General features: G+C 38.6%; 8 protein-coding genes across 20 annotated transcripts in view; 3 read left to right on the top strand and 5 right to left on the bottom strand.

Annotated features, from left to right (window-relative positions):
- LOC9319273 overlaps positions 1–2,690 on the top strand; it is a 5,243-nt gene extending 2,553 nt beyond the window's left edge. Inside the window, exons 2-4 of one of the 2 annotated variants that reach the window (XM_021030766.1) lie at positions 1,943–2,108; positions 2,182–2,304; positions 2,382–2,690. In XM_021030766.1, the coding sequence (XP_020886425.1) occupies positions 1,960–2,108; positions 2,182–2,304; positions 2,382–2,421 (312 nt within the window). In that variant the 5' untranslated portion in view covers positions 1,943–1,959 and the 3' untranslated portion in view covers positions 2,422–2,690. Of the gene's footprint in view, positions 1–1,912; positions 2,109–2,181; positions 2,305–2,381 lie in introns of those variants that run through there. The other variant, XM_002885284.2, reaches the window with a different exon arrangement.
- A 505-nt stretch (positions 2,691–3,195) lies between these two features.
- On the bottom strand, positions 3,196–5,704 carry LOC9321396 (DNA mismatch repair protein MSH5). 4 transcript variants are annotated; one of them, XR_002333193.1, is made up of 9 exons: positions 5,621–5,704; positions 5,473–5,517; positions 5,034–5,111; positions 4,898–4,948; positions 4,017–4,815; positions 3,791–3,867; positions 3,617–3,702; positions 3,326–3,387; positions 3,196–3,238 (listed from the first exon to the last, which is right to left on the bottom strand). XR_002333193.1 is itself a non-coding variant. In XM_021030764.1 (6 exons), the coding sequence occupies exons 1-6, from the start codon at positions 5,651–5,653 to the stop codon at positions 4,420–4,422; spliced, it is 492 nt and encodes a 163-aa protein (XP_020886423.1). In that variant the 5' UTR covers positions 5,654–5,698; the 3' UTR covers positions 4,290–4,419. The 4 variants fall into 4 exon arrangements, 1 of the variants encoding a protein (XP_020886423.1); XR_002333192.1 differs by having other exon boundaries at positions 3,617–3,867; positions 4,017–4,624; positions 4,732–4,815; XR_002333191.1 differs by having other exon boundaries at positions 3,617–3,867.
- A 221-nt stretch (positions 5,705–5,925) lies between these two features.
- Positions 5,926–7,655, top strand: LOC9319272 (large ribosomal RNA subunit accumulation protein YCED homolog 1, chloroplastic). Its single transcript, XM_021030763.1, has 3 exons — positions 5,926–6,014; positions 6,318–7,004; positions 7,096–7,655. Exons 2-3 carry the CDS (start codon positions 6,460–6,462, stop codon positions 7,535–7,537), a joined length of 987 nt encoding a protein of 328 aa, XP_020886422.1. The 5' UTR covers positions 5,926–6,014; positions 6,318–6,459; the 3' UTR covers positions 7,538–7,655.
- A 41-nt stretch (positions 7,656–7,696) lies between these two features.
- LOC9321395 (large ribosomal RNA subunit accumulation protein YCED homolog 2, chloroplastic) lies at positions 7,697–9,307 on the bottom strand. Its single transcript, XM_002883158.2, has 7 exons — positions 9,091–9,307; positions 8,782–8,970; positions 8,552–8,641; positions 8,386–8,475; positions 8,225–8,305; positions 8,048–8,093; positions 7,697–7,940 (listed from the first exon to the last, which is right to left on the bottom strand). Exons 1-7 carry the CDS (start codon positions 9,202–9,204, stop codon positions 7,870–7,872), a joined length of 681 nt encoding a protein of 226 aa, XP_002883204.1. The 5' UTR covers positions 9,205–9,307; the 3' UTR covers positions 7,697–7,869.
- A 92-nt stretch (positions 9,308–9,399) lies between these two features.
- LOC9319271 lies at positions 9,400–10,455 on the top strand. Of its 2 annotated transcripts, none has more exons than XM_002885282.2 (2): positions 9,400–9,492; positions 9,743–10,455. In XM_002885282.2, the coding sequence occupies exon 2, from the start codon at positions 9,782–9,784 to the stop codon at positions 10,271–10,273; it is 492 nt and encodes a 163-aa protein (XP_002885328.1). In that variant the 5' UTR covers positions 9,400–9,492; positions 9,743–9,781; the 3' UTR covers positions 10,274–10,455. The 2 variants fall into 2 exon arrangements, with proteins under 2 accessions (XP_002885328.1, XP_020886424.1); XM_021030765.1 differs by having other exon boundaries at positions 9,474–9,562.
- Positions 10,394–15,631, bottom strand: LOC9319270. 5 transcript variants are annotated; one of them, XM_021030756.1, is made up of 8 exons: positions 14,846–15,631; positions 14,319–14,720; positions 14,048–14,136; positions 13,582–13,878; positions 12,045–13,350; positions 11,809–11,909; positions 11,508–11,640; positions 10,394–11,240 (listed from the first exon to the last, which is right to left on the bottom strand). In XM_021030756.1, exons 1-8 carry the CDS (start codon positions 15,000–15,002, stop codon positions 10,555–10,557), a joined length of 3,171 nt encoding a protein of 1,056 aa, XP_020886415.1. In that variant the 5' UTR covers positions 15,003–15,631; the 3' UTR covers positions 10,394–10,554. The 5 variants fall into 5 exon arrangements, with proteins under 5 accessions (XP_020886415.1, XP_020886416.1, XP_020886412.1 ...); XM_021030757.1 differs by having other exon boundaries at positions 14,072–14,136; XM_021030753.1 differs by having other exon boundaries at positions 13,582–13,970; positions 14,065–14,136; positions 14,846–15,630.
- Positions 15,632–15,705: 74 nt separating this feature from the next.
- On the bottom strand, positions 15,706–18,585 carry LOC9319269 (vacuolar protein sorting-associated protein 9A). Of its 4 annotated transcripts, none has more exons than XM_021030760.1 (5): positions 18,302–18,585; positions 17,702–17,849; positions 17,450–17,620; positions 17,181–17,360; positions 15,706–17,055 (listed from the first exon to the last, which is right to left on the bottom strand). In XM_021030760.1, exons 1-5 carry the CDS (start codon positions 18,391–18,393, stop codon positions 16,084–16,086), a joined length of 1,563 nt encoding a protein of 520 aa, XP_020886419.1. In that variant the 5' UTR covers positions 18,394–18,585; the 3' UTR covers positions 15,706–16,083. The 4 variants fall into 4 exon arrangements, with proteins under 4 accessions (XP_020886419.1, XP_020886421.1, XP_020886418.1 ...); XM_021030762.1 differs by having other exon boundaries at positions 17,181–17,356; positions 18,302–18,502; XM_021030759.1 differs by having other exon boundaries at positions 17,702–17,861; positions 18,302–18,485.
- An 80-nt stretch (positions 18,586–18,665) lies between these two features.
- LOC9321394 (DEAD-box ATP-dependent RNA helicase 2) lies at positions 18,666–21,635 on the bottom strand. Its single transcript, XM_002883155.2, has 7 exons — positions 21,204–21,635; positions 20,497–20,818; positions 20,156–20,263; positions 19,935–20,054; positions 19,456–19,623; positions 19,230–19,316; positions 18,666–19,112 (listed from the first exon to the last, which is right to left on the bottom strand). Exons 1-7 carry the CDS (start codon positions 21,509–21,511, stop codon positions 18,999–19,001), a joined length of 1,227 nt encoding a protein of 408 aa, XP_002883201.1. The 5' UTR covers positions 21,512–21,635; the 3' UTR covers positions 18,666–18,998.
- Positions 21,636–21,679: the final 44 nt, after the last annotated feature.

Here is a 21,679-nt window from a genome sequence, read left to right as displayed (position 1 = left end):
ATGAATCGGAAAGAATGTTTAGATAGCCATACCGTGATTTTCATGGATTGTCTGGAGATTGTACCAGCCTGGTCTACGGAGAGGGCCAATAGGGCCAATATGAGGAGGAGGATTTGGTGCCGCCATTGTTGAGAGGAGTAGAGGAAGAAATTAGAATCTGCTGGAGAGAATTCAGATGGATTAAAATGAGAAAGTTTAGAAAGTTTTTAGGAGAAGAGGGAGATATTTAAAGAGAAGAGGGAAAATCTTTCGGATGTGAAAAAATTTGAAATGAGCAAAAATCCCATAGGAACAACCTAGTGTAGATACAGTGCACCCAAACTTATCTGTGGGGTAAAAAAAGAAAAAGTAAAAACAAATTACTTACGGTGACATCGACGATGAACGATGACTCTCCGCGAATAGAGAAAATGATCGGCGCCATTGGCCTGAACATCGACAGACGACTATAACGCAGCGGCTGAACGGCGTTTTTGGAGGACGCAGCCCATCGGAATCGAAAGAGAGTGCCAAATTCGAAAGTTTAGAACACGGCATTATTTTTCAGATATGTTCGAGAGGAGAAGAAGACGAAGGTGTGTGGGTGGATATGAAAGATGTTATCTTTCTTTTATTTTACGAAAATCTAATTAGGGAACAAAGCCAAGATGGGCTCATGGGCTTTTGCCTATTTTTAAAGGATCCTTAGCCCTTTTAAAACAATTCTGTTTACAAATATAATTAGGCCGGCGTAGCTATGGTTCTGGTTTGACGGAAGAGAAGCTTCGTAGCAGGGCCTCTCGGTTGAGGACGCCGGTGAGGTGCTTGGAGTCTTTTCGCGGCTCAACCGCTCATCTAGCGTGGTGGCTACGGCGGAAGCCGATGGGAGAGAGGTGGGTAGCGTTGTTCGTCGGCGTGGTTAACTGTAGATCTTTGCGGATCTAAGATGGCGGTCGCGGATTCAGGATTCAGGTGGGCTTGAGTGAGCCGTCAGCTATTTGTTTCTTCCGCGATTTGTTTCCACCGGACCGGTTTGATTGGGTTCTGCTCGGGGAAGATTGGGGATTTTCGGAAATGGGAGAGAGGGGTTTGGTCTGAGCTTCTCAGGTTGCTTGGTCGGGATCTGAGAACGTCGATGCCGGATGTTGGATGTTGTGCATTCTGGGAGTTCCGTAGTGGGTATGGTGGCTCGTCGGAAAAGGATCGACGACGGAAATCGGGTTCTTCTGTTGTTGGTTCTAATCCTTCGGTGCCTTCGCAAAGCCGTGGAGCTTGAATCCCGCCGGAATTAGTGCTGCGACAATCTGCTTCCGGTGATACAACAGGGTCGGAGCTTTTTTCCCGTTTTCCGATTGTTTTCCCGATTTGCTTCTTTTGTAACTGGATCAACTTTGTTAAGGCCCAGACCCAGCACAACTGGGAATCAATTGAGATAGCACAAGTGAATTTTTTTATCTCATTTCTTGTTTTTATAAGGAGGCCATTTAGCAAGTTTTGACACTAATTGCCTATTCTTTCACAAGATCAATGGATAACTTCTAACCTTTTTGTTTCTTTTTTATTGATAAATGCGCTTAAAGAAGCATATGCTTTAATCATTTGTTTCCGGTTCAGTTTCATGAAATTATTCCTGAGTTTAAGTTTGATAGCTTCATTTCGTTGCATGAAATTAAGTTTGATAGTCTGATTTGATTCCGATTCATGATATAGTTTTATTGTTGTTCTGAAATTTGAAATTCATGAAATGATTTCATGATATAGTTTGAATTTATCCATGTTTGATATTCATGTGTAGATGTTGTGGGTCAGATAGTGACTGATTCTCGAAATCGGTGGTTAACCGGCCATGAGCTTAACCTGATTCCGATTCATGATATAGTTTCATTGTTGTTCTGAAATTTGAAATTCATGAAATGATTTCCTGATATAGTTTGATTTATCCATGTTTGATATTCATGTGTAGATGTTGTGGGTCAGATAATGACTGATTCTCGAAACCGGTGGTTAACCGGCCATGAGCTTAACCTGATTCTTCAGAATGCTAACTCTCTGACTGTGTCTACACCTTCTGCCCGAAACGGAAGTATAGGACTGTTTCTTTACAATGTCGAGGCCTACAGAGATGATATGTAAGTTTCATGTATACTCTCACATAATTTCATACTATTCTTCCTACAGACTTATTTAACTTTTTCCCTTTAGGCTTTGGCAACACTTTGACGGTGGAAATCCACATAGAGGGACCCTGGATGGTGTGAGGTATACGGAGAGTACCAATTTTGTGAATGAAGCATACCGGCGGAGGGACCACCGCAAGTCTCAGCGGTAAGTTTCCCAAAAAAACAATTTTGTTATATACCTATTTTTAATACTAACTACTTGTTTCCTTTTCTCCCTGACAGCCATGGAATCTTGGCTGTCGTGCACTACCGCATCGTCTAGAGTTCACTTTTCTCCACCTCTTTCTAGAAAGAAGAGTATAATTCGGAGAAAGATGAAGATCATCCAATAGTGATCCCGGATAGCTAACAAAAACTTATATATATATATATATCCACAGTTATAACTTCAGCTCTTTCTAGAAAAACTTATTTAGGATCTATATAGACGGTCGGTTATGTATTATCCACTATTATTACTTCAGCTCTTTTTACAAAAGCTTGCTTAGTATCTATATAGACGGTTATATATTATCCACAATTATTAACATCTTCTTTTTTTCTTGATAATTATTACTCCGCAAACTGTTTTCCATTCTTACTCGTACTGTTTTTTTTATACAAACAATAACACAAAACAATAAACATAATTAAACCCCACAAATTTGTATGTTCTCTGACCAACTTAAAAACTTAATGCTTCCGAAACCGACACATATATCTTTACTATAAACATTGACTTCACCCGTTCGGTACCATTTATTTTAGATTGAAGCATCTATAACCCTTTCAAATATTTTAAACTTTTTGTTCGAGGTTCGGATCCATTTATTTTAGAATTATCGAAATAAATTAAAAAAATGGTTAAATTTGTATAAAATTTGGTTCGAAGATATTTTGCTTATTTTAAGTATTTTAGTTATTTCGGTATAACAATAAATGATATTTTCGAGTTTTTAATTGTTTATTTTTTTTCATATTTTCAGTTACTTTTTATCAGTCCAAAATATATAATTAATATTTTGGGTTAAATAGTTTCATTTTGGGCACTCATCCATTCTCGTATGAAATAATTCTCCCACCAAGCAAGCCAATACCATCTGTACTTCAAATAAGAGTGTGGGTAAGGCAGAAGTTTTCACAAACACATGCCTTTTATCCAATGCAGAGGGTGGAGAAATCTTCACCTTCTGTTAGAGTGCCTTTACCAAACTCGTCTAATAGACACACAGATCTTGAAGTTGCCTGCCTAGAGAATTCAAATCAGTCACAATGATTAGGAACACGATCATAAGTCATGAACAATGCACAGTTGAATTTTGATTGATATTTTCATTCTTTGGTCCCCATGAACTTAAATAATGGAGCTCGTGAACTAGAAGTCACTAACTGACTGAAGCGATTGAGACCGGCTCACAAGGCCTATCAGTAGTGGAGCTGCTTGAAATCAAGTTAAAAATAGAAGCAGTTTGGAATACCTGAGCATCATTCCTCCCTGATGCAGATCTTTCATAAATGTAGATTGCTCCGCAGTCATGAACTTGCTTCCCATTGCACAAAAGATCTTGTTGTAGTACGACTAATCTTAGTAACGAAAATATACATAAAAAGCGATTGTAAAAAGGATAAAAAATAATGCATGACGTTAAGACCTGTCAGTTAAACCAATAGTTGTTGCATCTGCTGGTACAAAGCTTCCAATATGGGATAGGAAAACAAGTAAAGCCACCTACAAATAGCAAGTCAGAACTTGAGTTGTCAATTCATGATGGCGAAGTACAATTTGGTTGGACGAAGAGAAATAAGACTAGTTCACAAGTTTAAGTTGTAATGCACGCCTATATATAGTCAAAACAATTCAATCAACAATCAGCTCACCATTATCATTGATTTCAGTGTCGCTCGGGATAAATGTATCCACAGCCATTTCCTGCAATATATGCCTGCCCACCAGTACTGATTTTTACAGATATAATTTTCCGTAAGGAGTTTATTTATAAATGCAACAACAAGAGATAAGTGCAGCTGACAGAGTCAACTTCACCTTCCATTTCGAATTACAAGCAATGATTCTATTGTCAGGACAGGCCTTACGTAGTTATTCTGATGGGATACACAAGCCAACGATAAAATGCTTGAAAAACCAAGAAGAATGAATAAGTCATTTCTCATAAATAGCTAATTAGTTAGTAGGAACGCGAACAAGTGTTGCTTTTCTTTAAGAGGAGAGACTAGAAATGATATGTGATATCCGCAGCTTTTGAATATTGATTACCAATATTCATTTAAAAACTATATATTCATTTACAGAAACAAAATAACTGTTATCAAAGTGTGAAGAAATACATGTGGTCGTGATTTGTAAGAGACGCATCGTAGAGTGAAAGGCTATTGAGCAATCAAGAAGCATAGACACCATAGTTGAGCTGATAATTCCAGGACATGTGGTTCCCAAAAATGAATTCGTGCAGCTAAATCTCACCTTTCTTAGGGATGAGATGAAATTCCAAAAGGTAATTATGTTAAAAAATAGCTAGTATATAACACTGTATAGAACTTATGCGAAAGCTAAAACGTGAAACTTCAGACCCACCAATTTGTTGAATATATAGACGATACAAGGAGGAAGCTTTTCCTTATGCGAATGAGGAAAGTGTTCTAACTCCTTCGCTGAAACCTGTCAGTAATTAGAATCATTCAAGAGAGATTCCAGTTTGCCTTCATTTATCAATTAAAGGAACTTATCACATAGAACAAACCTCCTGCAGAAACTCTGGCAACTCCTCGTATATTTGCCTCAGCTCATCCAACTGGTAAAATAAGAAATGAGTTACTTGCAAGATAACAAAAGATTAGTGGTATGACAACCTGAACAAAATGAACTTCTATGATAACCTCAGCACAGAACCCTTCTTTCACCAATGTTTGATATCCCCTCTCTTTGCTTCTAGTTACATCAATGACTCCAATGACCTGTGGAGTTAAAGTCTGTTGTTACTGAAAAACAGTAGTCATACACATCTCTCAGTCAAAGGCCTGCTGAATTTGTTTAACCCAGTTTCTCAAATGTTGGGTTATCCAACTTCTGAATAACCTTAAAATTGTGAATTTTTCAGAATAAATCTTAGCTGAGCTTCCTTTAGCCACTCAATTTTTTTTTGCAAATGGAGGATGGCCTCAGATTTTACAATATAATCATTCCATTTAAGGTTTTAAGTTTCTCTAAGGAAAGGAAAGTGAGATGTTAAGACCTCAATTTTGAAAGCATCAAGATCTGAGCTTAGGAAAGCATGGATTATAAAGAATGGAGAAACAGAATGTAAAATCAACTGACCAGTTCATATACATAGTCTAGCTCTGTGCTGATACATAAGCCGGCCTACAACATGACAAGAGAACTTAGCAACAACCACGAAAGTGGATCAAAGAGTGGGAGAATAGCAATTGAAGCTTCATAAGTTGATGATAAAAACATTAGTAACCTTTTCAATAATGTCCAAGTTGAAGCGTCTCATATGCTCTCCGAGACTTTCTGAAACTCCAACTTCAAATATCTTGAATTTCTTATTTTACCATAAGAATGCCATATCCAGCAAACAAAGGTCTTATCAGAACAAAATTGGAATCTGTAGAACTGGCATAGAAGAAAGTATATGGCAAACAATGAATCCATCTTCTCTGTCTAGGCAGAATATGCTTTGTCACATGGTTTGATTGGGACGCGGTTTGGTTTGATGTAAACCGGTATTTGAACCGAAATTGACCGGGTGAGGTTTTAGGATAAACTAAGCAGCCATTTCCGAGTAAAGAAGAGCTCTGTTTCTGAAAGAAATTTTACAGAGTCGATCGTCTAAAGCGTTAAAGCACTTCTTAGTGGTAAGTAATTTCGATTTATTAATCCTTCTTGTATCTTTGTATTCGAAATTACTTGCTTGTTTCTCGATTCCGTCTCTGTCATGATGTTTGCGGCTGTTAATTGGAAGTGGAAAGGTCTGTCCTTTATCTATATAAAATGGTGCATAGAAGGTGTTCGACGAAATGCCTAGCTCAAATTCCTTTAGTTACATTAGCTCTCGATAGCCAGTTCATTCTTTTCAAAAATAATTGAAGATTATTTCACTTCTCAAGATTTTCTGTCTTTTATATTGTTGACACTATATCAGCAAATGTTTCTTGCAGGTGGTTTAATTCTTGTATGCTCTGTTTCAAGCTCAACAAACCCAATCCTATTGGGGATTTGGCTGGATTTTATACCATATTTTAGCATGATTGTTTGATAAACCTTGATAGATTGCCTCTTGTTGTAACCTTCGCTACGAAAATGTCTCTGGTTTGCTCTTCATCTTGTGTAGCTCCCTTATCACAGACTAGACAGTCGCGTCCAAGTTTTCTGAAACTCGAAACATGTACCTTAAGTTTATGCTCTCCCGCCGGCTACCCTAATTTTACCAGGAAGCATATCAGTTACTTGTTCACAGAACCGCTTAAGCTTCGTTGGCTAGCAAAGAGTCGGATATTAGCTAGTCAGGAGTCTTTTACAGAGACCAGCACAATAGATATGGATTGGGAAGATCAGGAGGAAATTGAGGATACTGGGTCACCTTGGGAAGGTTCGGTTATGTATAGGAGAAATGCTTCAGCTACACATGTGGAATATTGCACTACCTTAGAGAGGCTTGGGTTGGGAAGATTGTCAACAGAGGTCTCGAAGAAGAGAGCTTCCGCAATGGGACTAAGAGTGACAAAAGATGTAAAGGATTATCCAGATGGCACGCCGGTGCAAGTTTCGGTTGATGTCATAAGAAAGAAGAAGAAACTGAGACTCGATGGAATTGTCAGGACTGTTATCACACTCGGCTGCAATAGGTGCTTTCTTGTGAACTTAATCACAGCTTCTTTACTATCCTGTGATTGCATCAACTTTGTTATTTACCGGTTTTCTCTTATGTGTTTGAAGATGTGGTGAGTCAACAGGTGAGAGCATCTTCTCCAACTTCTCGCTATTACTAACCGAAGATCCAGTTGAAGAACCCGATGTCATTGATCTAGGATTCACATTCGGAGGTGACAAAGCCAATTCCTTCTCTGGATTGTCGAATGATAAAGAAGAAGGCGAAGATGATGATGATGATGATTCATGGATAGATTGGGAGGATACGCTTCATTTTCCACCTGAGGTGAAAGAAATAGATATCTCAAAGCATATAAGAGACTTGGTGCATTTAGAAATCACCATCACTGCGATATGCGATTCTGCATGTAAAGGAATGTGCTTGAAATGCGGTGCGAATCTGAATAAGAGGAAATGTGATTGTGGCAGAGAAGAGAAGGATAAAGGATATGGACCTCTCGGAAACCTGAGAGAGCAAATGCAACAAAAAGAGGGACTGAGGAACTAAACTCAACAACAATTGTTCTTTTTTCTTCATCTTGTCTGTTTTACTGTCATAAAACTCAAGACCAGGTGTACAATAATGTTCAAAAGTGAATCTGAAGTAGCTATAGCTTTTTTTGTAAGATCATCATATGATTTTTTTTTTTAGAATCAATAATCAAAAGAGAGAAACAGATTTTTATTTGCAAAACGTCATATGACAGCGTTCTAGCCTCATCATCAATTTCACAAATTTACATGTTATAAAAATCATTACATATTTGAATATGAACAGTATCAACATCTTTTGAGACTTTGACGACGTTGAACAGAGAGATTCAAAGAATTTAAAGGTTTCTACTTCTTCTTAAGCTCAAGTAGTCTTGACCATCGCTTATGAACAGAAGCTGTATTTGTCTCACCAACGTCTGCAAAAGCAATTGAGAAAACCAAAACTCTTTAATCCTTATGAACCAATTAACAAACATGTCATGTGAAAATAGGAAAGAAACAAAACCAACAGAATGTTGCTTACAATGCAGTGTTGGTTCCGATTTTTCGCAGGAATCGGAGCATATATCCTACAAGTAAATAACAATTTAAGTGAAACATGTACACTCCACACGCAAGATTCATGAAGGCAAGATATATGCATAATCGATCTCAGATTTTGGCCTTATGGATTACATGAAACTTTGAAACTGAATCTTACTTTAGCATAAGTTGTGAGTCGGATAGTGTCTTGTACAAGGGAATCAAGGTTAGCTTCATATCCAGGTCTCACATATATTACCTGCCAACAGAGGAGATTTTACTCATCTCAATTTGGTGAGATGCAGATAGAATATGTAGAGAGAGGTTATGATGTTCTACCGAAGGATCATCGCCGCCAATTTCTGGCAGTGTTGAAGCTCGATTTTCCCGGCTTGATGGCAAAATCCAGACAGTGAAACTTGTATCAATCTGGTCATCAAAACAGTTTTTTTCTCGGATGCTTAACAGGGTTTTTCAAGAAACCTCTTTAGAGTTAAACAGTTACCAGTCGAGGATAAAGAGAAGAGCAAATGCTGCACTTTCTTGCGATAGAAGTCATGATTCTTCCATCTACTGAGAGGCCCATGCTCGCGTGCTAGACAAGTAAAAACACTAAATGATTGATTGGGTAAGAGAGAAGACAGATTCTAATATTCAAACACTGTCACTTCATCATCACATTAAACCATAAATGCATAGCTAAGCTCACAACACAGTGGTGTAGAAGATAGTTACCCTTTGGACAGAGAGGTCGACAGAGACACGGGAATTGGGAGGGCCATCTTCAACAAGATCTTGAAGGTGAAGATCACGCAGAGAGACATCGTACTGAGTGTTCCAGTTTCCATTCCATTTTCCTTCACTAGGAGATAAAGTGATCAGACGCTTCACTGTTTTTGAGCTCCCTCCTCCATTAATGGCTGCCTAAAACATTGGGTTTGGATCCAAACAAATTGTGAGGACTCTTTACATATCCAAACCCAGAACAATAAAAAAAAACATGCAATGAAAAGAAAAGTTGAAAGCAGAGAAGAAGTAAAATACGGAAGAAGCTTGGTGTTTCTTGGAGAGGGAAGAAAAGGGAAGGTGATGATTATTGCCGGAAACTTTGTTCTTGGAGTTCAAGAGATTTGGAGAGAACAAACAACGTACAGCCATGGATGATGATTCGCTCTGTGTCTGTGAAGAAGAAGAAGCTAAGGTCCTCGACCATGCAATTGCAAACCTTATCCGGTATTACCACTCAACACCAGTCTTTTGGTTCTCGACGTACGTGTCTTTTTCTCATACTCCAAACAAAAATAAATTCAAACTAGTATGTAAGCTGAGAGTTTTACCAAAATACCCTTACCTTAATCTGGAAACCACAAAAGAGCCCTACCTGCCCCAATTCTTAAAACCCTCGGACCCAGAAAAGCTTCTCCATCGCCACTGATTTCTAAATAGGTACTGATATCTTCTTCTTCGTCTCTTTTTGCTTCTCTCAGTTTGATTTGAATGATTTATCGGAAACTAGGTAATCGGATTTTGAGATTTTGACTAGATTTGTTCCTCAGAAATTATGGAATTCTAGTGCTAGATTTTGTTTTTTCGTTGATCTGATTTTCCATGTTTTGCTGATCATTTTAGCTTAGATTATTATTATTGTTGTTACAGATATGCTCTTGTAACATTGAATTGTTCAATTTCATTATAGGAGTTGGCATGAAGCTAGAAAATATTAGACCAAGGTAATATGGATAATTCTAAAGTGGAAGTTGACAATGATCATGCAAGCGGATCGAAAGGATCAAGCGTTGGGGAAAACAGTTTGGATTCTGAAGAGTATGATGATATGTCTGATGATTCAACAGAGGAGGAGTCTGATGAGAATTCTGCGAGCTATGGAAAAATCCTTATGGATTATCTTATGTCTGAAATGATTGCTGATATGTATGATGATTTTACAGACGACCTGTTCGATATTCTTGCAGCTAGAATCCCTTCACTTAGCGCACTACGAACCTGCAATAAGCAGCCATCAGATGACAAGACTAGTACGGTGTTTTATTCAATGAATGTCCTCAATAATCTTACTGGTGTGAGGATGTGGTCGCCTTTATACGTTGCATCGTTGACTCATATTCAGGCTCATGTAACTCACAGAGAGGCATTCTTAGCATTTTCTGATCCCGAGAATAAGATTTGCTACTTAGAGCACAAGACTAGCAAAAAGAGAGATGAATGAATTGCTTAGTGTGTATTGCTTTTGCTTATTAAGATGTTTTCCTATTGATTATTAAGATTTTAAGTTTGATTCATCTTTTACAAGTAATCTGCAAGAGGAATGATCTCAAAAGAAGCTAATGTAATTCTATCTGTTGTAATTGTAGAGAAGACATTTTTAAGTGTTATTCTTACAGTTAACCACATGATGGGTTTTACTATCTTCTATTCTTTTTTTCTTTTTTCTAAAACCAAAAAAAAAAAAGTAAAAGAAAACATTTCACGAGATGCAATGTCACAGCTTCAAGGCCAAGCAAAGTCAATGTCACTGTTATCAACATCCCATACTCCAAGACCTATCTCATCAAACAACTGCTCATAACTCCAGCTTGAGTATCCCAAGAAAAACCAGTACTCACTTGGATTTAGCTCTCTAGATTTCAACTCTTGGATTCGACGGGCCACTGATTGATGATCTAAGAAATAAACGCCTGGTGAGATTTCCGGGTGATCATGGTCCGTGGATGAGTCTTTCTCTCGGGTCAGAGCTAAAAGTGGTATTCCTGGATCCACGACGGGACCTCCGAACAATAGAGGAGTCTCTTCCAAGAGCTCGGCTGTTTCCCCTAGGTCAGGGAACGATTTCCACCTTATCCGTTTGTTGAAGATTAGACCCAGGAAACCGAATTCAGGGCCTGCTTTTATGATCAGAATCTTTGATTTGGCAAATGGTTGGGAGGCAGCTAGTTTTTCTGTAGCGACCAGGATTGTGCCGGTTTTCACTTGGGGAGCGGTTGTGAGCGAGTGTGTTGGAGGCGATTCGGAATTGACCTGGTAATGGTTTACCTCTCTTTCAGCGGGCTCTCTGTTCCTTAAAACGACCTCAACAAGTTTATCACCATCTGTCACTTTATAGTCTACCGCAGATGAAGATTGATCCAACTTGTTTGAGTTTCTTCTTCCATTTCTAGACAGAGTAGGAAGGAGTCCTGCCAGAGAAAGACTCATAACTTACTTTGTTTATGCTTCAGATCAAAACAGAAGTATAAAAAGCCAAAAGCATTCCTCAGCAACCAGCTAAGGCCGGAAAAAAACGAGTTACTACGAAATAACTGAATCACAAGTTGTAGAGCATGTTAAGATTCTGCAGAAATATGTTCCTACAGTATTGTCCTAGAAGGTCAGACACTTAAGAGATAATATTTAGCATAAATGTGTAAACAAGTGAATAAACAAGGATTCAGATGCTGACTTACTGAAAAACCCACGAGAGTTATTTGCATGGCGTGCTAGAAACTCTGTTATGTCAGTTACAGATGTCTCCCCTTCATATGGAGTGACTTTGTTTCTCTCGGCTGGAAATAATATCAGAGAAGGATACACTTCCCTCTGCAATGTTACAGATTCATAGAGCGAGTGAATACTGGATTCAGAAATGAGAATATGGTGTATACAATCATAAGCTCTAACTACTCAATAGCAAAACTGTGATATGGATATACTAGAATAAATAAAACAAACCAGACTAAAAATTAGACAAGCTATCATGAAAAGTACCTGATTTATTGATTTTAGGATTAAGCTGCAATCATTCAACGTGCAGTCCATTAAGTAGATAAGTGGAGATTTTAGATTCTCGCCATTAGTTGGTGTCTCTGCTTCAGAACAGAAAAAGCAACAGAAGAAGAGAAACAAGAAACTTTAAAAACATGTCCACTTCACTTTCAATATTACAATTAGTACACTCAGATAGAAAATAGGAGTAAGAACACTAGTCAATCTATATCACATACCTGATTTGAACCTTTGATTGTTCGTAGATCCTCCTTGTATAATCGCTTTATATTCTTTTAGTGAACGGTATACTTCATGCAGAACTAGCTCCATCCTCTGACAAAACCCACACCAGTTATTACTAAAAAGGACCAAAACGTCCTGGCACAGAGGACAAGGAGCCTTCTCTGCACTGGATTGATCCCATGCATGAACCATATGGGAGAAGGTACTGACTGTGACACGGGGAATAGAATCCACCTCGTGAAAATCCAGATTAACAAAAGGTGGAACTGTAGCTTTTTTAGGCGTCTGAATGCTAGATTCAGACTGTGTATAAGGAGATAGACTTCCATTGAGATATCCATCAAGAAAGTCGACCAGTGACGAATAGCTGAACTTATCTTGAAGGACATAGTGCTGTTGTAAAGCAGGGTCAATAATTACTGCTGATGGAATCTTTACATCACCAGTAAGAGCCCTCAGTAATACATAATTTGCATCAGAGAAGAAAAATGAACCCGTGAATTTATGCACTAGATCTTCCTTCGGTTCTGAGTGCAACGATACCTTGATCTCTCCATTAATATTTTTTTTCAAATAAACCTCAGTCTTATCGGTTTCTGCCATTACTAATTGTTCACTCCTATTTGTAGTAACCTGCTCTTCATCACTAGGGGAGGAGGATTCAGTTTCAGAGGATTTCATTTCATCTTTTTCTTCAGAACTCATACTGACTCTGTTCTGCACCTCTGCATCTTTAGGGTGAAGAGAAATTTCACTGGAACCTTCTGCAGAAGATGAAGTTGTATCTTGACTAGACACAACTTCTGCTTGTGACGGTAACGCATCCAGCACTTTTATGTGCACATCATCAGATAACAGACGGAAACCAACATCCTTAGCAAGCGAGCTCAATTTACTTTCTTTTCTTCTGTGAAAAAGATTTGTCAGTATCTCCTGCAGGGAACTGCCTTCCATACCTGGCGCTGCAGTATCTAGGGCTACATGTTTATCCCCATCCAAAATCATAAAAGAGACCTTATTCTCTAACTTAATTTTCTTAAACTTTTGGACAGTTTTTGGAAGTGACACAGACCCCGATTTTTTATCAGCCTGGCTAACGGATTTCTCATACTTAATATCATTCTCCCATTGTTTTATGTCAGACAATTTATGCTGTGCAGCTACCTCTCTGAAAGTATCAAGTGCTTTCATACTCCTTCTCCTCTCCTCCAAGGACCCACTTGATCTATCCACAAAAAGAATAACTGAGGGTTTACTTGCAGGTAAAGATGACTCATGGTCCTGCCAGTCGTCCTCCAGCTAGATGAGAAAAACAAAGAAGATTGATGTATGTACGGCAAGATGGAAAAATTTAAATGGACACAACTATATAAGCTTAATAAACATGGGCAGGAAGTAAAATAACAACTAAATCAATAAAACGAACAAAAACACAACTGACAGTTTCAAATTGTATTGACTCAAACAACATAGAGATCTTGCTTGAATATGCAAAGTCAACTAAATATAGAGACATAAAGAGAACCATACCTCTGTGACTACCGGATTCTCCATCTTTAAAAATCTCTGAATGTCGTCCCCGGCCTTGAAAATCTTTGAACAATGTGGACATCCTGCCAGCTGAAGGACCGCTGCCCACGAATCAGATTTTCCAATATTAAATGATGAAGCCAATGATTCTTCTGTAATCAGACCAAATTTTTGCCTTTCAGGAGGCAGAGAAAACTCTTTTGTGGTGGCAATCAGTTTAGAGAGGAATGAACTAAATTGCTTGAAATCTTCATGGTTACATGTCTGTCCAAACCCCAGATTTACCCTGCCATGTTCCTGCAAAGCAGCAGTATCATTGGCATAGCTAAAATCCTCAAGCCAAGGAACTTTACCAAATCCACTTTGGAGTCCACACATATTGTTCCATTCTGCATAGCATGTTTCCAGGGTGCAAAGAAAATTAACATTATGGAAGCAATGCACCTACAAGAACATATCAACATACATGAAGTGAGAATCTACCAGCCACCTTCTGGTTATTTTTTCCTCTTAGCTTCAGCACTCGATCAGTTTCTACTTTTCTGGAGAAGTTTCCTGCAAAGTAATGATCAGAATCTCTTAAGGATTATCCCAACATTCCAATTTTTCATCAAATAAAACTAGAAGTTTTAAGAAAACCAAGAGCACTATCGGGAGTGTGTAATAAATAATCTCAAAAGATCAGGATTATCCCTCGTCATGTAGAGCCAGAGTCAACAACAGCAGATCAAACTCACCCTGCCAAAGGTTATCTTCAGTAACATTTTTCTTCAGCTCAGATAGCAGCGTAGTAGTCCATCCGCAAAATTCGAACAGAAGTAAAGCCTTGTCAGATGATTCAAGAAAATCTTTCAAACTCTTTGGAGACTTCAAATGTTTGAGAGGGAGTTCTTCAGGAGTAGATGTCAGATAAGGATGAATAGAGGACAATATATTTGAACCTCGGAGTTTCCCTAGATAGTTGTAAGGCACACTATTGTGATAGTACAAAATTGTTATTCCATTGGCAGCACCAATGGCTTGTGCTAACACCTTTTCTGAGTTTCTGTATACAACCGTTAACTTCAACAAGCCAAATTCCTCCCTACTTTGAACCATCTGAGCAATTTCATTCTTAAGAGATCTGGACTCACCACACCCTATGAATCAAGCAATAAAATCAGTCAGAAGACAAATAAGGACACTGAAAACATCTCCACAAAGGCAATCCCAAGTATATTTATACGCAAACTATGAATATATACGCAAGAGAGAGTGAGAGTACATGGAGTGGTGACAAAGAGGAGGACATGAGGGTGGAGACGGATCTGAGAAGAGAAGTTTTGCTCCGTTAGGATCTCCCATTCGCCTTGCCCACTTGACGATGGAAGAATAACGGATAAGAAGGATAGGAAGAGAAGGAGGAGCGTCGGCGTCTTCATCGGAAAACCGCTCGCTCTCTCGTCGCGTCTTCTTCCTTCTATTCGACGTCGGCGCTCCGATCTCGATTCTCTTGGTTGGTTCGGTTTAAACTGATCAAATTATGGAGAGATCGCATTTTTACCGGTTCGAGAGATTCCTGTCACGTGTATATAAAATTTGATGGAAATTCAAATTACTCCAAACTTGATTTTATCTTTTCCGTTAACATATTCAAATTCCAGACACTAATTAATCCGTGTTTTTGTATATTGATTTCGAACATCCATGGAATCAAGAACGATAATCCGAGTACAAGTTCTTGATCAACCGTTGGTCTTACGAGATTCCTCAGAATTTGTTGTTACTAGATTCACTCCCACTTGGTAGAGTAAACGTCAAAGTCTCTAGAGTCACAAGTTCAGCCAAAAGCAGCGACATTACAAACTCTATTTGAATATTGAGGGGTGGTCAAGCTCACAAAGTTCTTGTCTTGTGTTTTACTGTTATCTCAGGTTTTTCAGACACTCACGTTTGATCTGATCTTGTCTTACACTCTCTCACATCTTCCAACAGCATTAGTCCGATGGCAAAGAAATCAAACAAGCCTCAAACATTACCATTACCATCTTTTATCTTTCAACACTCTCTTCCATTTTTCCCATTCCCTTACTCAGCAGATTCACGCAACCATTACTTCGTTCTCGTATCTAACAACTTGGCAAATATTATTCTGATTATATCCTTATTGTATATACGCAATAGCAGATGTAAGAGTTACATATAGATTGATAAATGTTGAGGAGCCCCTCCAAAATCATATCATAGAGAAACAAAGAGTGGACTGCAAAAACAAAGAAAAACACAATTAAAGAAAGTAGAGTTACCATTTGACTGCTCCTGTTTCCCAAGAGACTACAGATACAGATAGCCTTCACCTCATACAACTCTCCACTCATCCTCAAAACACACAGCTGCAGGAAACGAATGGATGACATTTTAACTATGCTCTGACCTCTGCTTCCCCCCACTAAATGAATTCTTCCCTCAACAAAGAACTGATCCCATTCAAGAGACTCTCACCACCTTGACGAGTCATTCTGCTCACTCAGAAGCTTCCGCAACTGGGTGTTTGGAACCAACATCTTCATCTTCTGCAGGTCGGGAACTAGAATTCTCACTTTCTCTCTTAGGAATGTGCTTAATCAAATCAGTATCTTTGGCATCTGCTTCTCCTAGCATCTTGGGATCACGTTCTTCATCCTTTCGCTCTACCAACATTGCGCCATATTCTTCATGTTTTACATCTGACAAATTATTAACATCTTCCCCTTCACCTTGTAGAGCTCGGATCAAATCATCAACACTGCTGTCAGTTTCCCTTGTCATTTGTACATCTGAAGACGATGTTGTATGATCCTCAGATTCCTTATACGTATCAAAACCGGACAACGCTTGCAAGGGTGAACTGGATGGAGCTAAAGATGTTGCATCACCCAATCCTTTGGTAAGGCACACATATTTGAAAACGAGCTGTTTATAATTATTTAACAAGTCCTCAACATCTCCTATCCTCAGATCACCAGCACTGGCAAATAAGTAAGGATATTCTTGAAAGACTTTGCTTGGCTCGGTATCCTTCAAAAGCGTCGCACCCTTATTTTCCAAATCTGAAATAGATTCAGCTTTCTTCATTGGTGTTTCACTGTTTATATTCAGTATTTCGTTGGTCCCAGAAAGACTATCAGACGATTTTGATTGGAAAAGAGTGTTTTCCCTCTTGGGATTCAGACTTTGAGTTTTCTGAAGAGTGGACTCATCACGAGGGGGTGGTGCAGTGCCATGACCAGTTTGATAAGACTGGCTGCCCAAACCAGAAATTCGTGCCCGTGCAGATTCCATGTTCTTTTCAAACTCAGCTTCATCCAATGAAAGAGATTTTGCATCAATATTAGAGATGAAAGACTCTGCAGAGAGTATGTTTGTGAAGAAGTACGCAGCTTCACCAACAAGTTTAGATTCACGCCTATATCTTTGTATATACAACAAGTTTGAGTGAAGTTGTGGAGGGTTAGCCTGCGAAATAGAAAGAACAGAATGAGCACTAGTATATGTTCATGCACATTCCAAACATAATCATGTACAACAAAAATACACCTTCAGAAACTAGTATGCATAAGTTGTTCAATCGTTCTCCATACCTTTATTGTAACATATATCAAAACAGGAAGAAATTCGTCTGCTCCAGGTGCATTCTCGTTTGAAGCAATTGAAGCATTTAGCAGTAAGTTATTTATCACTTTGCAACAGTTAAGGATACACACAAGCTTATCACGAGGTGCTTTGTACATGTTTATCTTCTGGAGCTCTTTTTGAGCTAGCTGCCGTAAGGAGAAAAAATATCACAAGTGAAAACATTAAGAAAAAGAGGAAACAATACTGCGAGCTAGCTTTGACTAGATTGGCTTACCAGCCATGATGATTCGTTTTGAAAAGTTGGTTGTATATCCAAATTCTCAGGAGAAATGAATTGTTGAACCAATGACATCTTTTGAAAGAGTTTCTCATCAGCTATAACCTCCTCAGTGTTTGAGGCAAATACCCGGGTAAATAGCTTTGTCATAACATACTTCTCCAGGCCCTGTGTATACGAAGGAACAATGATAACGGCACAAACATGTAACCAATCCACAAATAGAAAGAAAATAATACTGATACTCACATCTCCTGCACTGTCCAATTCCTCCTCAGAACAACCAGACCAAAGTGGATGAGCCCTGAAAGCAGCCTCCATCTTAGAAAAGAACTCCTGAACAGTAGCACAATCTTTTTCCGGGTCTGGTGCATTGTTCGAGAATGAAACAATGAAACTGCAACATAAACTGACGACATGGTTTATGAAGTTGAAGGAAAACGTAATGTAAACCAGAAAACATACTCAACCACACATAATCCACGATATTTCTATGCTCAATAAATAAACCATTCCAGTATGGCATCAATTATATACTAATTGGTATACCCTACTAACAAGATCCAATTGCCTTCCCCAGTAACGAACTGCAGTGGAATAAGAGATATTGCTATCAGAAGAAAATATCCTTCAAGTAAATCACCTGAATTTATCAAACAGCTGTTCGTCCGGAAAATTTCAAAAGAGAGAAATCTCAAATCAGTACGAATCTTGCTCACATAGTATCATCAGCAAGTGAAAATGGACCTAAAAACGTAAACCACTATGCAAAACATCCACTTAAGCTAAGAGGAAGATCGTACATAGAACCACACATTTATCCGGATCTGCATAAAAAAAAAAAGGGACCTTTTAATGGATTTGACGAAATCGCCGGCGGAGGGTTTGCGCATCCGTTCCAGAAAATCATGCAGCCCCAAGAAGACGTCCGTGTTCTCCATCGCCGATGACCCGTTTATCTCCGTCTATTGACCAGTGAGAACAGGTGAACAGAGCCAAGTTGAGTTTCGTCTCGCTGACTACCAACAGCAAAAACGACGGTCGTTTATTAAGTTCCGGTTATTTGGTCCTGGATTTATTAAATTAAATCTAATTCGGTCCTAACCGGTTTTGGGTTTCGTTCATCAATTTCAAATGAAACACACGATACCAAAAACCTCAAAACCACGTCCAGTAATTTCGTCAACTTGCTTGCTTTTGCAACGATCCAAACTTTTACAAAATAAGAAAACAATTAACCATTTCAACTGTCGACCAAAAGTCTTGCAAGTAATGATGGTTGAGAGATTTGACCCACAATCAAAATCCCAAAATCAATTACGAGGGAAAAAAAACCAGAAGGTCCAAACCCTAATCCTAAATCGCTTCTTAAGTCATTATAAATTTACCACACGCGAGTTTAAAATTTGTTCAAAAGAGCCCACATAAACATCAAAAGGAACCACACCATAAAATAGTGCAATAATTTGACAGAAGCTCTGAATAATACTTCTTCTCATCCAGACACTTCCCTCTGAAAGCACAAAATCTCAGACAAGCTCTTCTTTTAGATAAGATCAGCTACATTCATTGGCATCTCATCAATCTGGGTACTGTAGTACTGCTCAATGTCTCGGAGAATCTTGATATCGTCGCTTTTAACAAAGTTGATTGCAACACCCTAGAAAGATAACCATAAAGTTGGTTAAAAGATATCCATTTAGTATCTCCAGGCTAAGAAATTTAGCTCCGAAGAGGAGGTAAACAAACAATGCAGAAATTATAACAAATTACTTACCTTACGCCCAAATCGACCAGAACGTCCAATACGATGGATGTACAGCTCACGGTTGTTGGGGAGATCATAATTGATGACAAGAGAAACCTGTTAAAGAAAGATTGTCAAGTCAATTCAACTTTTACCATAAGAGCATGGCACATAATCCGAGGCCTCAATAACAGAGATTGAGTTTTTTCCCCGCATTGTTATCTACACAAGATATAGCGGATAAGTAATGACTTACTTGCTGCACATCAATCCCACGTGCCCATACATCAGTTGTGATCAAAACACGACTTTCACCTGACCGGAACTGATTCATGATCTCGTCTCTCTCCTTCTGAGGCATGTCCCCGTGCATTGATGAGACAGTGAAGTTGTTACTTCTCATTTTCTCACTTAGATAATCAACCTAAAACAAATACAGAGATGGAGTTGAGCAAAACACTGAAAAAAACCATAATTCAAGAACTCTTGCTGGTATATAGAATCACATGATATATTAAGAGGCCAATGCAATCTAATAGATATCAGCAGGTGAGAACAGATTGCAAGTACTCTAGAGCAGTGGCCTTGTATTGTTAATTTCATTTAGGAATAAACACATACATATATTCACGAGATGGTATAAATTTTTGAGCATCGCAAATCAAGTTAAGACAACAGTGCTAGAAGTTTAATGTTAACAAGTTTGAGATACAGTTGCAGGAGAACCAGGATTACCTTTCGTTTTGTATTGCAGAAGATAACAGCTTGAGTGATAGTAAGTGTGTCATAAAGATCACAGAGTGTATCAAATTTCCACTCCTCTTTCTCAACAGCAACAAAAAATTGTTTGATTCCCTGAAAAGATTGTATACAAAAGTTAGCCAGTGAAGAATATGAGTATGGCCCTACTGTAAAAATAATCATAATAGCATACAGAAGCAGAAGGAGAAACATACTTCAAGAGTCAACTCATCACGCTTCACAAGTATCTTCACTGGCTCCGTCATAAACTTAGATGTCATCTCCAAAATCTCGTGAGGAAGGGTTGCAGAAACCAGGCAAACCTATAAACAAACGTATTAGGATTCAACTATCATAGAATGAAATTTAGCTGGTCATAATACAGTTAATAGCTACCAAATCTACACATGGAACATTCAATAACACCTTAAGATTCTATTAAATCCACACAGAGCCCAAGCAGCCAATCCATATTAAAAAAAAAAAAAACCTAATGCAATAACAGCCAAAAAAACTAGGAGTTAGCCACCAAATAAATTGAGCAGTGAAATAGCACCTGAAGATCTGGTGGAAGATATCTGTAAACATCATAGATTTGGTCTTTGAACCCTCTGCTCAGCATTTCATCTGATTCATCAAGAATCAGAAGTTTAATAGCTCTGGTACGAAGACTTCTCCTCTTAATCATGTCACAGACACGACCAGGTGTCCCAGACACAACATGAACACCATGCTCCAGCTTCCTGATGTCTTCTCCAACACTCTTCCCACCGATGCAAGCATGTGCCTGAATATTGGCGTGTAATCCAATAGCTTGTATCGTCTTCTCTGTTTGTGTAGCCAGCTCTCTTGTTGGGGATAATATCAACGCCTGAACCCTGCAGTAAGAGATACCAAATAAATCAGTAAACCTGTAACGAGATCCTGCAGCCTAAACAATAAAGTATTACTCAATCACTATAATCGAATAGCCAGAATAACTATCACAAATTTTCACAAAGATGATTGAACATCAATGAATCAATAATAACCGACTACTCCAATTATTTGTTTACTCTACATGTCAGAGTCAGGACAAAATATATCCCACAAAAATGGTAAGAATCTGATTATAAACACATAAAAACCCACCGACCAGTTGCAAAATTGAGAAGAACAAAACCTAATCATGTAAATCAGAGCAAATGAACAATCCGAGCAAAGCAAGTAAAGTTCAAAATTGAAATTAAAGGTTTTCTCCAGCTAAAGGAATAGAAAACATACTCTCTAGAAGAAGTATCAACAACTTGGCAAACGGAGAGAGCAATCATAGATGTCTTCCCCGTACCGGACTGAGCTTGAGCAATAACATCACGTCCTTGAAGAATCGGCATCACCGCCCTCTGCTGAATCGCGGACGGCTTCTCGAAACCATACTCGTAAACACCGCGAAGCACATCTTCCTTTATCCCCATATCATTGAAGCTCGTGATGGGCTCGATCCCTTCGGTGGTCTCGAACACCAGCTTATCGTCATCCATAGGTCCACCGCCTCTTCTACCACCTCCACGGCCAGGATTCGCTGTCGCCATTAGTCTCCGTCTAGATTGTTTGTTTTCTCTCTCCTAGGGTTTTCAATCGATTTTCCCCAAATGCTTCTTCTCTCTACAAGTAGTAGCTGTTCGAGATAAGCGCGGCTTAAAAGAGGGGTACGATTGTAAAATTCGACAAGGCTTTTTTTGTCTAAATAGAGTAACAAT

Source organism: Arabidopsis lyrata (genome assembly GCF_000004255.2).
Source record: "Arabidopsis lyrata subsp. lyrata unplaced genomic scaffold ARALYscaffold_3, whole genome shotgun sequence".
Classification (NCBI taxonomy): domain Eukaryota; kingdom Viridiplantae; phylum Streptophyta; class Magnoliopsida; order Brassicales; family Brassicaceae; genus Arabidopsis; species Arabidopsis lyrata.
The sequence above is the reverse complement of the archived record's forward strand: the minus strand, read 5'-3'. Positions and strand labels throughout refer to the sequence as shown.

Excerpts from the sequence above, each read along its gene's own strand:
- LOC9321396 (XM_021030764.1), bottom strand. The coding sequence starts at position 5,653 with ATGAGACGCTTCAACTTGGACATTATTGAAAAG. Across the intron at positions 5,112-5,472 it reads TAGACTATGTATATGAACTG|GTCATTGGAGTCATTGATGT; the intron begins GTCAGTTGATTT and ends TTAACTCCACAG. Across the intron at positions 4,816-4,897 it reads TGCCAGAGTTTCTGCAGGAG|GTTTCAGCGAAGGAGTTAGA; the intron begins GTTTGTTCTATG and ends AATTACTGACAG.
- LOC9319270 (XM_021030753.1), bottom strand. The coding sequence starts at position 15,002 with ATGAAGACGCCGACGCTCCTCCTTCTCTTCCTATCCTTCTTATCCGTT. Across the intron at positions 14,721-14,845 it reads CCTCTTTGTCACCACTCCAT|GGTGTGGTGAGTCCAGATCT; the intron begins GTACTCTCACTC and ends CTTGATTCATAG. Across the intron at positions 13,971-14,064 it reads AAATAACCAGAAGGTGGCTG|AATGGAACAATATGTGTGGA; the intron begins GTAGATTCTCAC and ends CATGCTATGCAG.
- LOC9319271 (XM_002885282.2), top strand. The coding sequence starts at position 9,782 with ATGGATAATTCTAAAGTGGAAGTTGACAATGATCATGCAAGCGGATCG.
- LOC9319272 (XM_021030763.1), top strand. The coding sequence starts at position 6,460 with ATGTCTCTGGTTTGCTCTTCATCTTGTGTAGCTCCCTTATCACAGACT. Across the intron at positions 7,005-7,095 it reads ATCACACTCGGCTGCAATAG|ATGTGGTGAGTCAACAGGTG; the intron begins GTGCTTTCTTGT and ends ATGTGTTTGAAG.
- LOC9319269 (XM_021030759.1), bottom strand. The coding sequence starts at position 18,393 with ATGGAGAACACGGACGTCTTCTTGGGGCTGCATGATTTTCTGGAACGG. Across the intron at positions 17,361-17,449 it reads AAAACGAATCATCATGGCTG|CTAGCTCAAAAAGAGCTCCA; the intron begins GTAAGCCAATCT and ends TCCTTACGGCAG. Across the intron at positions 17,056-17,180 it reads TGATATATGTTACAATAAAG|GCTAACCCTCCACAACTTCA; the intron begins GTATGGAGAACG and ends TCTATTTCGCAG.
- LOC9321394 (XM_002883155.2), bottom strand. The coding sequence starts at position 21,511 with ATGGCGACAGCGAATCCTGGCCGTGGAGGTGGTAGAAGAGGCGGTGGA. Across the intron at positions 20,055-20,155 it reads GTGATGAGTTGACTCTTGAA|GGAATCAAACAATTTTTTGT; the intron begins GTATGTTTCTCC and ends CAATCTTTTCAG. Across the intron at positions 19,317-19,455 it reads GTGGGATTGATGTGCAGCAA|GTTTCTCTTGTCATCAATTA; the intron begins GTAAGTCATTAC and ends TTTCTTTAACAG.
- LOC9321395 (XM_002883158.2), bottom strand. The coding sequence starts at position 9,204 with ATGGCTGTACGTTGTTTGTTCTCTCCAAATCTCTTGAACTCCAAGAAC. Across the intron at positions 8,642-8,781 it reads TCGACCTCTCTGTCCAAAGG|CACGCGAGCATGGGCCTCTC; the intron begins GTAACTATCTTC and ends TTACTTGTCTAG. Across the intron at positions 8,094-8,224 it reads GACTCACAACTTATGCTAAA|GATATATGCTCCGATTCCTG; the intron begins GTAAGATTCAGT and ends ATTTACTTGTAG.